This window comes from Lepidochelys kempii, chromosome 13, assembly GCF_965140285.1.
Source record: "Lepidochelys kempii isolate rLepKem1 chromosome 13, rLepKem1.hap1, whole genome shotgun sequence".
Classification (NCBI taxonomy): domain Eukaryota; kingdom Metazoa; phylum Chordata; order Testudines; family Cheloniidae; genus Lepidochelys; species Lepidochelys kempii.
The window spans coordinates 2,083,523-2,099,021 of NC_136392.1; the positions used below are offsets into that span (position 1 = coordinate 2,083,523).

The following is a 15,499-nucleotide window of genomic DNA, read 5'->3' on the forward strand; positions in this document are numbered from 1 at the left end:
AGCTTTTGTGAGCTCCATGCATCCGATGAAGTGAGCTGCAGCTCACGAAAGTTTATGCTCAAATAAATTGGTTAGTCTCTAAGGTGCCACAAGTCCTCCTTTTCTTTTTGCGAATACAGACTAACACGGCTGCTACTCTGAAACCTATGATCAGAACTAGTTCCTAGCTCCCAGTGGTGCTCAAACCACTAGCCTAAGAGGATCCCCAAGTACTAGTTCAACTTCAGCTAATTCTATAAATGTGTTATTGAGTGCTAACATCAAAAGCAAAAACAGGATATCATTTGTCAGTGCAACAGTGGTCACATTAAATATTAAGACAAATGAGTGATGTAAATTCTTGGCTTTTATTTGGAGCCTTTTAACAGTTACAGTAAGAATTGTCATTGCAAACCAGGAATTTTGAAAAGATTGAACAATTAAGTTAAAAAAATCAGAGTGCACACCTGTAAGACACATTGGGTACAGAAAGATAGATATAAGCTTTTGGTTGTTCCATTTTGTTTCACATAACTGATAAAACTAAATCTAAGAAAGGTTGTTTGTTTGTTTTCTGAAATAGTCATTCCAGCAGAAAAGCACTTAACATCTATCAGCCAATGCTGTACCAGGTCAGCAGAGTAGCCACTTGAGTTTTAAGTTTATTCTGGTTATTTTCTTTCCAGCAACGAAATTATAAAAGACTGCCAAAAAAGTCTATGATACAAACTTGTAAATAAGTTACCTGTATTATGGATTTCCAAATTCTATTTATGACTTGTCATTTCTTGGTATATTAGGGAATGATGCAGCAATCTGGAATTTCATAGGACTTTGACTTGCAAGACTGAAAGTTTCCACATTGAGTTGTGTAGACTCATTGGATACCAACTAGACATTTGACTATTTTGTGGTCAAGGAGCACAATTCCAATTATTCTTTCCCCTTTAACCTAAGAGATCTGTTTGCTTTTGGCAGAAGCAGAGGTCAAATTGATCACAGCACAACTCATCTAGTGTCATGGTAAACATGGATCCATCCTTGCTCCTCACCAGGTAGGATCTTGTGATACAGAGGTAAAACCACAATGATCCATAGCACGTAGCTGACTCTTCACAAAATGTGTAAAGCCTACAAATGTAATTTCCCACGGCAGGTCACACAAGCCACATGTTGCTACTTTGCCTTGAGTATGCAGAAAGGATAACAGTGATCTACACAGTTATCAAAAGAAAGATAGTAAGTTTTTGACCTCATACCAAATAAGTAATAGTAGAGAAGATTTTATGTGCATCAAAACCCCATTTTACCAATGCACTTTCACACTGCAGTACTAGTTTTGTTGCCATCAGTAACTATTCCTTAGGATAAGACCTCTATGGACCATTCCAAAAGTCTGCCAGCATGAATACTGGCAGGACTTTGGGGGATTTATCAGAATTTAAAAGGCAAGACATGCCACATTAGCATTTGTTTCTGCAGAAGCTAGTTAGTACTTGTCTAACATTAAGGCTTGGCTCACTGAAACTAACGGCAAGTTTAACAAGATGACTAAATTAAAAGAGATGTTTGCTCAGAGAGGCCGGTGACTGAACCTAAGGTCAAAAACATGGTATTCTTTTAACTTTGGTGTTCTAGTAATGCAATGCATTAGACTTCATGAGTTAGATACAGAGAAACAGACCAAATGTTGCTGTTACACTGCTCCACTACATTACACCCAAGGAAGGGGAAGCCCACAGTCAAACTATGATTTGTATTCACTGTAAGCCTAAAATACCAAAAGAAGTTCTCTCCCAACAGGATACAGGGGAGCCCCAAGATAAATCAATGCAGCAGTAATTTGAGCAAGGAATGGAGCTATGATTTGAGGATGAAGGCCAACGTTGCAAGTAGTGTAGCTTCAGACTGAAAATACCAGGATCCTTTGCTTAGTCTAATCATATCCCCAGAACATGACGACTCCAGCAGACATGACACTCTTGAAATACAGAACTTTATTTAGAAACGGCTTAAAGTAGAAAAAACCCTGTCAAGAAAAATCCAGGTGGAATATGGTTTTTCAGTAAAATGGAATTTTAGGGCAACAAAAGTCTAGAAGGCCACAAGAGAAATAGCACCACTGCAATTTTAAACAATGGCTAGTTACTTGCATTTTATTTTATTTTTGGCATTCACTGAAATTGGGTTTTCCACTGAACTTCACAAAGATTCATGCACTACACAACAGTTACCATAAAATGCTCGCCTTCTACACACATTTTAGGACAAGCTACGACCAGAAACAAATGCATACAAGCACATCAGGACTGATCAGACTCAGGGTGGGTGGATCATATGTCCTGTGGGATCTTGCCAAACACAAACAGCAATGAGAGGAACTTGATAGCAAAGGAATGGACAGTTCAAGAATAAAGTATCTTAAATATTAATATTAAAGTTAGTCTGGGTACTGTATTTTCTGCAGCAACATTAGCTTTTCTATTAGCTAACACATTTTTTGTCCCCAGAAGGTTACTGTACTGGCAAGTATCACTATTAAGATACACCAAGAGCTGAGGAAGACTTCCCAACAGGCACAAAATAGGTAAAGCCTCAACCCGCTCACTCCCTTTAATACAACAGACACTTGCATAAGGCAGGTTCTGTTAGGTCCATTGATTTAACCAGTACTCTAGGACGGGGGAGAGAATGGGAAACAGAAACAAACATACCAGAAAGGACACCACAAAAATAGAGGGAGACAGGACAAGTAGAAAAATGATCCAGAGAGTGAAGTGAGAAACTTTTGAAGAACCTTCCAGGCAATACGACTAGATACATGTTATTTCTCAGAAAATATAGTTCACGGGTTTGGCAAAGTTGTTAGTCACAATGTCAGAGAAAGATTTAGCACTCAAGATAATTTGTACGTTTGTCTGAGCTCTTCATACTCCCTCCCAATCTTATGATGGGCAACATTAAAGCCTATTTTGTCATTGAGAACTAACCACTTAGTAAGCGACTTTACACAGGGATGAAGTTTTATTTTACTAGCCCCTTTTGAGTAGTCACATTGCCACACAAGGCCTCCCAGACAGCAGTGCAACGTAGACGCTTTCTTACCCCATTATGAAGCACATAAAATCTCCTGTCACATCACTTTATAATTTGGCATATGGAAGCATATTTTAAATACTCTTAAGGCATTTTTATTAGAAGTTCTCTGCCGCAATTTCACATTAACTCAATCTTTCAGTGAGTCAGTCATTAGTTTCTCTACTACACACTCCACCTCAGTAAGATACAGAAGAAAAGACTTTCCACAAACCAATGTTTAACCAGCAACCAAACAATTCCGCAGCAAGCTTCAAAATATTCAACCTCTTGTTCCCTAAATATACCAACTAGATGTTAATACTGTTCTGCTACGAAGTGAAAAAGAGCTCCTAACTCAAACCCATTGGAAAAGAGTAAAACTTCTGCAAAGTGCACTTTAAGAAGAGGTACTTTTTGCTTACGAAAAGAAACCAGTGAGTCCTCTAAGAATAATAAAGTGGAGTATTTTACAGTTAAGCACATGATTTGGGGCAAAGAATTCTGATGTTCCTGCTCTGCTGGTACAGTATGTGGACTGTTAATACTCTTCTTGTTCCTCTTGTGGTGCTCCTTCGTCAGGTATCACAAAGCCTTCCTGAAGGGGGAAAGAATGAATGTATTAATGGAAGCAGATGTCAAATGAGGCCCACTGATCCAGCTGGTTGCACATACCCTTCCCTACAGTTTTACTTGGGATACTGTCAAGGAGGTATACACTCACTTATGAAAGACCAGACACAATACTAGAAAGATTTTCCCCTCTCAAATCTTGGATCCAGTTGTCACGGAATTTCAAGTATTTTTCCATTCAAACTGAAACTCCTGCGTAACCACAAGGATACTATCTAGAGCTTTAGTACAAAAGATGCCTGCCCCAAAGCACATCGAAGAAAGCAAGATTTGACACTGGCTTCATGGAAGACTTCTAGTTAGAGAAAATTCACTCGCTTGCCAACTAGTAGTTTATGTAAAGGCAGACTTACATCTGTTGCATAAAGAATTTCCACAATCCTCTGCAACACTGGATCACTCTCCCCTTCGTTCTCTTGGCAGATCAATTCGATATTTCTCAGTTTGCCGAAGTAGAAGTCCCTCTCCTTCTCCAGATCTTCAACAGTAAGTTTCAATACATTGATCTGCCAAAGAGTCACACATGACCATTTCTCCACCAGAGAGAAGTCTGCAAAGCATTTACTCAGAAAGCAAGATTCTCACAGTTCACAAAAAAAGCAGCTTTTCGTGATGTGAGACCACTTTGGGACTAATCAAGACCTGCACTGGTCTATTACTGAGACTCAGTTTACTTCATATATGTTCTATTTCTGTGCTAGACATCCAATTCACATGAGGGATGGTCCTCTTTGCAAATGTTAAGAGATCACTACTTCATGCAGGTAAAAACCCAACCATCTGCCCAGCTTATTCTTTTAGAGGCTAAATTACCATTTACATGAGGTCAGTTTAGTTTATAACAGTGTGATCCATGACATCTCACACTGACTACTGCAGCATAGCAGCAGCCATTCATAGTTTAACTGCAATGCTGCTAGATGTCTGCAACAGTGCTGTACGATGAAGTATCAGGATGTAATAGATTTAAGTTAGTGTGTGTGTATGCCATGTTGCACAAACATTTGAATTGTTTGCTATATTTCCAAGACCCAGTCATTTCTTAACTTAAATAAAGATTCAGGTAGATTAATCTAGAGCACTTTCACTTAACCTGACAGTCCACAGGTTTAACACTCACCTGCTGGATCAGCTCTGCTGATTCATCCTCTACTATTCCTACGGGAGCCTTTTTAACCATTCCAGTGCCAGTTTTAGGAGCTGCTGTGGTTCTCTGAGTAACAATGGGCCTTTGAGGAGCTAGAAGGCAAGATGCAGTGTTAATTCTTAGCCTAATCATTTTTAGAACCAAGTCCCCTCAGGAGTTATTTCCATCCATGCTTAGATAGAACAGTGAAGAATTTGAAAGCCAGTGTAATGCAGGAAGAAATGCCCCAAGCTCCCCATGTGAAGTGTCCCTTCTCCCTGGCAAGGGTGTTGGTACCAATCATCGCCATTTTCTTTAAGGAAGAAGCGTCTGTTCTTGCAGCCTTCATTTCTGTGGCTCCCAGGAAACTGTCATCTATAAGAGGTATAGCAATTCTAATGGTTACACACTATCTGACCTGAAAATGCCTGCCATGCCAAACCTACAGATTAAGTGTCTCACATGGAAAAGAGCTTCCTATCCTCCATGAAATAAGAAGTTTAGCACTACAGTGTGATCTCAGGCATATGATTTGATTCTGTGTTTTGAGAGACTGGAATCTTTGTGAAATAGAGGAAAGCTATGAACTACCACAATTTAATGCACTGAAATTAAGCAATGAGTCAGTTTTGCTATTTAGGTTATTGAAGCTCTTATCAACTAGAAAGACTTTCGGAAGATCTTCAATGTTTCCTTTACCTGCACTGCCGGAACTGAGAGCTTTCTTGGGTTTGTTCAGTACTGGAGCAACAAGGGTGGGTGCTGGAGCTGTTTCTTGGCCTTGTCGAGCCGCAACAGGGTCATACTCTTTCCCATCATAGTTTGCGTCAAAAAATTTTTTGAACCATTGAACAAATTCAAAATTGTCCTGAAATTTTCCTTTCACTAGTTTGTCCACAGGGATTATCTGGGGAGGGAGAAATAAAGCTTGTTAAACAGAAGGGAAATAATCTGAGAGTAAAGAGCAAGCTCTACAAAGTCACAGACTGTGCTCAGGATTGTGTAAATTCAATCTCTAGTCTAAATCCAGGGAGGATTTCTCTTATGTATTTAAACGCAGGAGTGGTCAAAGATTTTTCTCCATTAGTTGGAATGGAGAGATAATTGGACCCTTAAAGTTGAGTGGCGACTATCACATCTTATACCATTAGGCAGTAAGAATTTCTGCAGTGAGTTCCAATGTCAAATTTGCTCCTCCTATCCTAAAGTCTGTCCATCTCTCCCTACTCTAACATCTTAACTTCATGCCAAGTCTCACCTGTTGGCCCACCCCCCCACACACTCCTCAACACCCAGTTTTGGGATGGTTCCTCTCTCCCACAGTGCACGCCACCCTGCGAGAAGGGAGATAGAGAATTATTAAAAACTTGAAGGTCAGTCCAAATGGGCAATGACCAAGGCTAGCCATCTGATGGTTATTCAGTGATCTGAGACATAGCAGTCCAGCCCAGTTCTTACTAAACAAGAACTGCACAAAATAAATAGCAGTCTTAGCCCATTCTCTATATCCGTTCAGTGCACCTATGAATTCACCCTTAGGTGAGGTTCCCTCAAAATAAGAGATAACATTGAAATGTTAATATTGAAACCTTGTACTGATATTGCTATGCAGTACCCGTTACATGAATAAACTGCACTTTCCATGAACACAAAGATTATTTAAAAGGAGGACTTGTGGCACCTTAGAGACTAAAATTTATTAGAGCATAAGCTTTCATGAGCTACACTTCATCGGATGCATGCAGTGGAAAATATAGCGGGGAGATTTTATATACGCAGAGAACATGAAACAATGGGTGTCTGTATGGTAACACCCATTGTTTCATGTTCTCTGCATATATAAAATCTCCCCACTATATTTTCCACTGTATGCATCCAATGAAGTAAGCTGTAGCTCACGAAAGCTTATGCTCTAATTAATGTTAGTCTCTAAGGTGCCACAAGTACTCCTTTTCTTTTTATAGATATAGACTAACACAGCTGCTACTCTGAAACCAAAGATTATTTAAACTGTGAAGCATCACTTTCACAGGTCTACTCTACAGCAGCTTGGAATTTGTGGGAAGTAGTAAAACTTGCAGTCCTTGGGACCATCACACCAATTGGTTGTAGCCACGTCTGGCACAAACAGAGCAGGAAGCTCAACTGCAGTATGTCAGAAGAGTTGTAACAGTATTCTGTAAGTAAACATGTATGTTTCAGGTAGTGAAACTCATTCTGTTTGTAAGAGCCAGAAATCCAATCCTAGCAGCTCAATTTCCAATTTTGGGAAGTCAGAAGGGTAAGTGCTGTCATCTAAGCTGATGACTGGCAGACACCCAGATGTAAACAGAAATCCAGGTCTAAGCCATAGGGTTCATACAGCTGTGCAGCTGGCAGTACTGATAACTTGAAACTAAAATGTGTGCACCCAAGTGCAAGGAGTACCAATTACAATTCCAGCTTACTTTGTCAACACCCATTCGCTTAAAACCTGCTTGTAGAATCTTGAAGTTTTGAATGTATTCATGTTCCAGCTTTGCTTGAAATTTCACTTTCTTGAGTGCTACAGAACCAGGGAAGAGCATGTCCAAAAACTGACAGTAGGCAGCACCTGCCAAGAAAAACAGAATGTTTCCATAAGCCATCTTATACAAAGAGAAGTTGGGCAAGGTAATATCTTTTATTGGACCAACTTCTTTTGGTGAAATAGAGAAGCTTTCAAGCTACACAGAACTCTTCTTCAGGTGTAGCTCAGAAGCTTGTCTCTTTCATCAACAGAAGTTGGTCCAATAAAAGACATTGCCTCACCCACCTTGACTCTCTAATATCCTGGGACCAACATGGCTACAACATCTTATTCAAAGTAAGTCAGAATCAGAGACTCCTGGGCAGACCATTTACTGCAAGAGAGGGGAAATATGAAGGTTATAAGGTGGTCCCTGTTATGATTTGAACCCTTATTACACTGCCTCCATAACTCACTGAGTGAGCATGTAACTAGGATCTGCACCATGACATTACTTCAACAATTAACTCAGTGGGGTTATGTGGGATAGATAACCAGTCATATTCGGCTAGGCAAGAAAACCTGGTTCTCTAACTAGTGAATAAATTTGAGATTATTTTAGAAATTAGAATGACTAAATAACTAAATAACTAAATAACTAAATAACTAAATAACTAAATAACTAAATAACTAAATAACTAAATAACTAAATAACTAAATAACTAAATAACTAAATAACTAAATAACTAAATAACTAAATAACTAACTAAAACAGCACTTATCCACAGTTCTTGGTGCCCTGGGAGTTAAAAGGCCATATCAATCCTCACTCCCTAACAGAAATCCAGACATAATAAAAGTAACAAAAAAGCCAGTGCTTCATTCCACCCACCTCAAAGACCTCTCATTCCCTTCCTGTCCCCACATAACTACAATTTAGAACTTGGGGGTCGGGGAGGGGGATGAAATCCACTCACCCAGCAAAAAATAGAAATCTTTCCCCAGCAAGTATTAACTTAGATTCTGCAAAAATTTTAATTAACAAAAAAGAAGTTGCCAGCCCTTCCGGTTGGCTGCAGAGGTAATATGTATTTGGTAATAGGTTTGGAAGGTGAACTAGCCACATACATGGGAGGTGCCTATCTTGGAGGGGTTATTTTTTTCCAGATATACCAAAGGAGTCCATGTCCACATTCACTGGCGACAACAGAAGCCAAATACCCTGAACTGTCATACCAAGACCGGTGGTACACTTTTGTGGAAAATTTGTAAGAAGTCCGTTTAACTGCCAAGAACATAGAATTCATAGAATCATAGAATATCAGGGTTGGAAGGGACCTCAGGAGGTCATCTAGTCCAACCCCCTGCTCAAAGCAGGACCAATCCCCAATTAAATCATCCCAGCCAGGGCTTTGTCAAGCCTGACCTTAAAAACTTCTATGGAAGGAGATTCCACCACCTCCCTAGGTAACGCATTCCAGTGTTTCACCACCCTCCTAGTGAAAATGTTTTTCCTAATATCCAACCTAAACCTCCCCCACTGCAACTTGAGACCATTACTCCTTGTCCCGTCCTCATCTACCACTGAGAATAGTCTAGAACCATCCTCTCTGGAACCACCTCTCAGGTAGTTGAAAGCAGCTATCAAATCCCCCCTCATTCTTCTCTTCTGCAGACTAAACAATCCCAGTTCCCTCAGCCTCTCCTCATAAGTCATGTGTTCCAGACCCCTAATCGTTTTTGTTGCCCTTCGCTGGACTCTCTCCAATTTATCCACATCCTTCTTGTAGTGTGGGGCCCAAAACTGGACACAGTACTCCAGATGAGGCCTCACCAATGTCGAATAGAGGGGGACGATCACGTCCCTCGATCTGCTCGCTATGCCCCTACTTATACATCCCAAAATGCCATTGGCCTTCTTGGCAACAAGGGCACACTGCTGACTCATATCCAGCTTCTCATCCACTGTCACCCCTTGGTCCTTTTCCGTAGAACTGCTGCCTAGCCATTCGGTCCCTAGTCTGTAGCTGTGCATTGGGTTCTTCCATCCTAAGTGCAGGACCCTGCACTTATCCTTATTGAACCTCATCAGATTTCTTTTGGCCCAATCCTCCAATTTGTCTAGGTCCCTCTGTATCCTATCCCTGCCCTCCAGTGTATCTACCACTCCTCCCAGTTTAGTATCATCCGCAAATTTGCGGAGAGTGCAATCCACACCATCCTCCAGATCATTTATGAAGATATTGAACAAAACCGGCCCCAGGACCGACCCCTGGGGCACTCCACTTGATACCGGCTGCCAACTAGACATGGAGCCATTGATCACTACCCGTTGAGCCCGACAATCTAGCCAACTTTCTACCCACCTTATAGTGCATCCATCCAGCCCATACTTCTTTAACTTGCTGACAAGAATACTGTGGGAGACTGTGTCAAAAGCTCTGCTAAAGTCAAGAAACAATACATCCACTGCTTTCCCTTCATCCACAGAACCAGTAATCTCATCATAGAAGGCGATTAGATTAGTCAGGCATGACCTTCCCTTGGTGAATCCATGCTGACTGTTCCCGATCACTTTCCTCTCATGTAAGTGCTTCAGGATTGATTCTTTGAGGACCTGCTCCATGATTTTTCTGGGGACTGAGGTGAGGCTGACTGGCCTCTAGTTCCCAGGATCCTCCTTCTTCCCTTTTTTAAAGATTGGCACTACATTAGGATTCTATGAATTCCAAGTTCCCTTTTGCCTTTAGTCCTAATGTGTGGTCTAGTCATGCCATCTGCAGCTGTTAGGAAGGGGAAGAATGCAGGAGTTTCAATCAGGCTGCTGTTCCTGCTTGGGGCTCCCACTGTCTCCTCCTGTTATTGGAAAAGAGCTTCTTCTCCCTTCTCCATAACCTTCTGATGGTGCAAATTAAGGTAGGAAAGAAGCGTCTGCAACTGAACCCTCCAGCATCTTTTTCTTCTATTCAGCGAATAACTCCAGTGTCTGCCTCTGCTGCTCATGACATTCCCCAGGAAGTTGACATGACCAGTCAGTTTTCATTGAACAGCAGCAAAACTGTTTCATCTTGCTTATTTCACACTGTAGAGAAATGAGCAGCAGCACTGGAGAGGTCTGTTTTCAGACACTGGAAAGTGACACTACGCAGTTAAGAGAAAGTATGCATTTGAAAGTTTTTCGTTGCAATGGTGAGTGGTAGGATCTAAGACCTTTAAAAATTAATCAAGATTCTACAGAAGCTGATGTAGGTTCTCTCACTCCCCAGGGCAAGGTTCTCATGGAGTTCAAAATAAAAGACACCAGCAATCCAAAAGTCTTTATTCTTATTCTGATTTAAAACCTTGGACACTGGGTAACTCAGCTCAGTTCTTTGATTCTTGTAACTCTGTACTTTTGGTTCTTTCTACCCTTGCTGACCATTTCTGCAGCATCTTATTAATAGCACCTCACTCTCCTTTCCTTCTCCCCCTCCTTTGTCCAATCAGGAAATTCCATGTTTCCCACCTACTGGATGTCCTGCCACTGTCTCATACTCACCTCCTAGAACTGAACTATTTTCTCCTGATCCTCTCCACCTACCTTATCTACCACTACTTTTCCTGTATCCCATGCTCACAACCTTGGGTTAGTCTTCAACTCTTTTTTCCTTCCCCATATCCTGTCTCGAGGTCTGTTACTTCATTTTTATCAGCATCAAAAGACACCCTTTTGTTTCAATTTCCAGAACTAACTCCTTTAAAATGTGACTCTTCAGGACCATAACCCTAACACACTTCCCTTCTCTCCCCCTCCAAGTCTATCCAAAACACCACCATATCAAAATCCTCTCAACTCCAACTATATCACCTCAAATCACCTTGTTGGGCTTTGCCTCCTTACCCCATTAAATTAGAGATCCTTGACCTCACCTTCAAAGTTCTACCAGTATATTTTTCCCATCTGCTGTCCCAGTTCAATCCTTAAACTCCTCCCAGGCCTGCCACCTTACTTTTCTTTTCATCTTTTTAGTAACCAGCTATTCATAGAAGTTGGTCACCACCACCACTATAAACAGTGGCCACTATCTAGTTTCCGTCTTTCTTTTCGTGTTGGCATGAAAAGATGCTTGGAAAGTCTACTTCCCGTTGATGAAATCCACTTCAAATCCTCCTTTAGAACTCAGTTTCTCCCAGGAAGCTTCCCCTCTCCACACCAATGATTTCACTTCATTCTCCCTTTCCTGAACTTTTGTCCTATATCTTAAACTATAATCTTCTAAGAGGAATACACCTTTCACATTAAATGCAGGGTTTCAGAGACAGTGTCACAGCCAAGTTATAATGCAAGACCCACAGATTAACTCTGATTATGGGTTTGTCTATACTAGAATTTTAACTAACCATGTAGTTGTGGCAGTGTAAAGGTGTATCATAACCATGTTTTACAGTCTCCAGCTTTTGCCTATTTTGTTTGACAACAGGGCTATGAGCTGAAAGTTCAAGGCTATATGCTAAGGTAAGAGTGGAGCGTACAAGTCTTCAGCTTCCACAAAGCTATAGAAGCAATCCTTTGCACTCACAACTAAGATAGTTTGGGGTCCAGGGTTAGCAAGCCTCAAATCAAGCAAGATCCAGTGACAGACTACTGGATGCTCTTAAAACCCCTATTCGTGCCCTGTCATCAGCCCTCTTACCTGAGCACAGATGTTCAATCTTTGTCAGGTTCAACTGCAAAGACTCGTTGATCCAGGCAATCATGTCATGTCGACTCAAGTTATCACTGGTCACTGAAGTAGAATACACATTAACTGCCATTTTCTGAAAGATAGAAACCACAGATTAAAGTTTCATACTAAAGTTGTATATGGGTAGAATAAGATCTGCTACAGACTTGACTGGTTAGAACAGTAACGTACACCCTGATTTACACCCTCCTGTTGCTACAGAGGGCAGATTCTAACAGGGCCCGGTAACAGAACTAGCTGCTGGAAATACCCCAAGTCATCGGAAGCGGAGAGGAATGGATTTAGTATTTTGTGAGAGACGTGGGAGACAGATCAGCAGATGCCACCCAGACTTCCCCGAGCACGCTTCCCCCCGGACGTCTCGGATGAGCTGGTTCAGCCCTCTTGCCCCTGGCCCCGAAGACTGCCGAAAAGGATAGTCCACTACACTGCGGGGCAGGTTTCCTGGTGGACCGTACCGAGTGCAGGTGGCAGGGCTGAGGCCGCTAAACCATTCAGCCGCTCGCCACCCCCGCCCATAAGCAGAAGCCACCCTCTCCTTTCCCAGTACCAGCCTCCAGGGAAGTCGCCTCAGCAAAAAGCCAGGGCCCCTCAGAGTCTCTTTTTCTCACCGACACGGGACCGAAGGAGCGCGACCCGCCCGCCCTGCAGGGCTGCCGGGCCGGGCAGGAGGATCGTCCCTGCCCGCGCCTAACTCCCGCGGGGAGCGGTCGCCGCTGGAAGCGTCCCGCCGCCGCCGCCGCCGCCCCCCCCCCCGCGGGACGCGCACAGCTACAGACCCCCCCGCATCTCTCACCTCTCCGCCCCCGGCGCCCGCAGGGCCCGGCCATCGCGGCCCCCGCCGACGGGGCGCTTCACGCGGCCGCCGCCCCGGCCGTTACCGGCCCTGCCCGCTGGGCGGCGACACGCGCCCGGGGAGGGGGCCGCTGCTGCCCCAGGCCGGCCCGTCAGGGCTCAGCGGCCCGGGGGCGGGGGGGGCGCCTCAGCCGGCCCCGGCCCCGCCCCAGCCCCAGGCCTCGCGCCGGGCCTCACGGCCTGCCGGCCCCGCCCCCTAGGCCCCTCCCCGGCCGGGCCGCGGGCCCCGGCCGGCGCCGCGACCCCGTTACCTGCCCCGGCTCTGCCCCGTCTCCTCCGCGTTCAAACCGGCCCCGCCCGCCTGCCCGCCCGGGAGCAGCACGTCACGCGCACTGTACGTGCTCGCGTCACTACCCGGCGTCCGTTGCAGCGAGCGTCGCTTGTCACCTTTCCTCGTGTTGGGGGGGGGCGAGGCGAGGCGGGAAGTAGTTACTAAGGGGCGGGGCCGAGGCCTCGTTGCTAAGGCGCAGCACGGCCTCCTCCTTGGGTCACGTGATATTATTTAGCCCCTCCCCCGTTGAGGGCGGAGGATTGCTGGGGTCGGTCATTGGGCTACCTTGCCAGACTCCGCCCCCTTCTGGGTCATCCGCCCCCAGCCCCTCCCCGCCCTTCGCTCATCGCTTCCTCCACACGGCTCACAGCCCCTCCCCCCAGCCCCTCCCCGCCCTTCGCTGCCCCCACACAGCTCACAGCCCCTCCCCCCCGGCTCACAGCCCCTCCCCCCAGGCCCTCCCCGCCCTTCGCTGCCCCCACACAGCTCACAGCCCCTCCCCCCCGGCTCACTGCCCCTCCCCGCCCTTAGCTCATCGCTTCCCCCACACAGCCCACAGCCCCTCCCCCCCCGGCTCACAGCCCCTCCCCCCAGGCCCTCCCCGCCCTTCGCTGCCCCCACACAGCTCACAGCCACCCCCCCGGCTCACAGCCCCTCCCCCCAGGCCCTCCCCGCCCTTCGCTGCCCCCACACAGCTCACAGCCCCTCCCCCCGGCTCACTGCCCCTCCCCCCAGCCCCTCCTCGCCCTTCGCTGCCCCCACACAGCTCACAGCCCCTCCCCCCGGCTCACTGCCCCTCCCCCCAGCCCCTCCCCGCCCTTCGCTGCCCCCACACAGCTCACAGCCCCTCCCCCCGGCTCACTGCCCCTCCCCGCCCTTAGCTCATCGCTTCCCCCACACAGCTCACAGCCTCTCCCCCCGGCTCACTGCCCCTCCCCCCAGGCCCTCCCCGCCCTTCGCTGCCCCCACACAGCTCACAGCCACCCCCCCGGCTCACAGCCCCTCCCCCCAGGCCCTCCCCGCCCTTCGCTGCCCCCACACAGCTCACAGCCCCTCCCCCCGGCTCACTGCCCCTCCCCCCAGCCCCTCCCCGCCCTTCGCTGCCCCCACACAGCTCACAGCCCCTCCCCCCGGCTCACTGCCCCTCCCCGCCCTTAGCTCATCGCTTCCCCCACACAGCCCACAGCCCCTCCCCCCCCCGGCTCACAGCCCCTCCCCCCAGCCCCTCCCCGCCCTTCGCTGCCCCCACACAGCTCACAGCCTCTCCCCCCGGCTCACTGCCCCTCCCCCCAGGCCCTCCCCGCCCTTCGCTGCCCCCACACAGCTCACAGCCCCTCCCCCCGGCTCACTGCCCCTCCCCGCCCTTAGCTCATCGCTTCCCCCACACAGCCCACAGCCCCTCCCCCCCGGCTCACTGCCCCTCCCCCTAGCCCCTCCCCGCCCCGCCCTTCGCTGCCCCCACGCAGCCCACAGCCTCTCCCCCCCGGCTCACTGCCCATCCCCCGAGCCCCTCCCCGCCCTTAGCTCATCGCTTCCCCCACACAGCCCACAGCCCCTCCCCCCCCGGCTCACTGCCCATCCCCCGAGCCTCTCCCCGCCCTTAGCTCATCGCTTCCCCCACATGGCTAATAGCCCCTCCCCCCCCGGCTCACTGCCCCCCCCAGCTCTTAGCTCATCACTTCCCCCCACGCGGCTCACAGCCCCTCCCCCCGGCTCACTGCCCCCCCAACCCTTAGCTCATCGCTTTCCCCCCCCCGGCTCACAGCCCCTCCCCCCCAGCAGCTCATCGCTTCCCCCCCCCCGCTCATGGCCCCTCCCCCCAGCTCACTGCCCCCCACCCCTCCTCTGCCCTCCAGTCCACAGCTCATCACTTCCCACCTCCCCCCCGCCCCTCCTCTGCCCTCCAGTCTCCCCCACCCTTACCTCATCGCTTCCTCCCTGACTCACAGCCCCTCCCTCCAGCCTCTCTGCCCCCAACCCCTCCTCCTCCCCCCCAGCCCCTCCTTTGCCCCAGGCAAACTGCCCCCCAGCAAACCCCGACCATCCTGCACAGAGACCCCTCTAGGTCCCAGCAGCCTCCAGTTTCCCTGTTTGTTTGGCCTGTTGTCTCTGGTGCTGCATAGGGACCCTGGCGGGAACTGAGCTCCTCTCCTCGCAGGGGGAGGGCCAGGGGACTCTGAAGACACATGCACACTTTAGGTAAGAGAATCAGCAACGGCTGAGGCGTTTACTCAGGTTTGTCTTTTGCATAGTGGCCATGTCTCCCCTTACTGCCCAAGCCAGACCTTGGCCACCCCCAACCACCAAGTAGGACCATGTTCATCCCCACCCAGCCACCCATCCCCATT

The 15,499-nt window shown here is 47.4% G+C and overlaps 1 protein-coding gene across 3 annotated transcripts; it reads right to left on the bottom strand.

The window, feature by feature from the left end:
* Positions 1-333: 333 nt before the first annotated feature.
* MAPRE1 (microtubule associated protein RP/EB family member 1) lies at positions 334-13,359 on the bottom strand. Of its 3 annotated transcripts, none has more exons than XM_073308706.2 (7): positions 13,136-13,359; positions 11,975-12,098; positions 7,261-7,406; positions 5,513-5,720; positions 4,808-4,926; positions 4,041-4,193; positions 334-3,652 (listed from the first exon to the last, which is right to left on the bottom strand). In XM_073308706.2, exons 2-7 carry the CDS (start codon positions 12,093-12,095, stop codon positions 3,596-3,598), a joined length of 804 nt encoding a protein of 267 aa, XP_073164807.1. In that variant the 5' UTR covers positions 12,096-12,098; positions 13,136-13,359; the 3' UTR covers positions 334-3,595. The 3 variants fall into 3 exon arrangements, with proteins under 3 accessions (XP_073164807.1, XP_073164805.1, XP_073164806.1); XM_073308704.2 differs by having other exon boundaries at positions 13,132-13,359; XM_073308705.1 differs by lacking the exon at positions 13,136-13,359 and adding an exon at positions 12,822-12,923.
* Between the last annotated feature and the right edge of the window lie 2,140 nt (positions 13,360-15,499).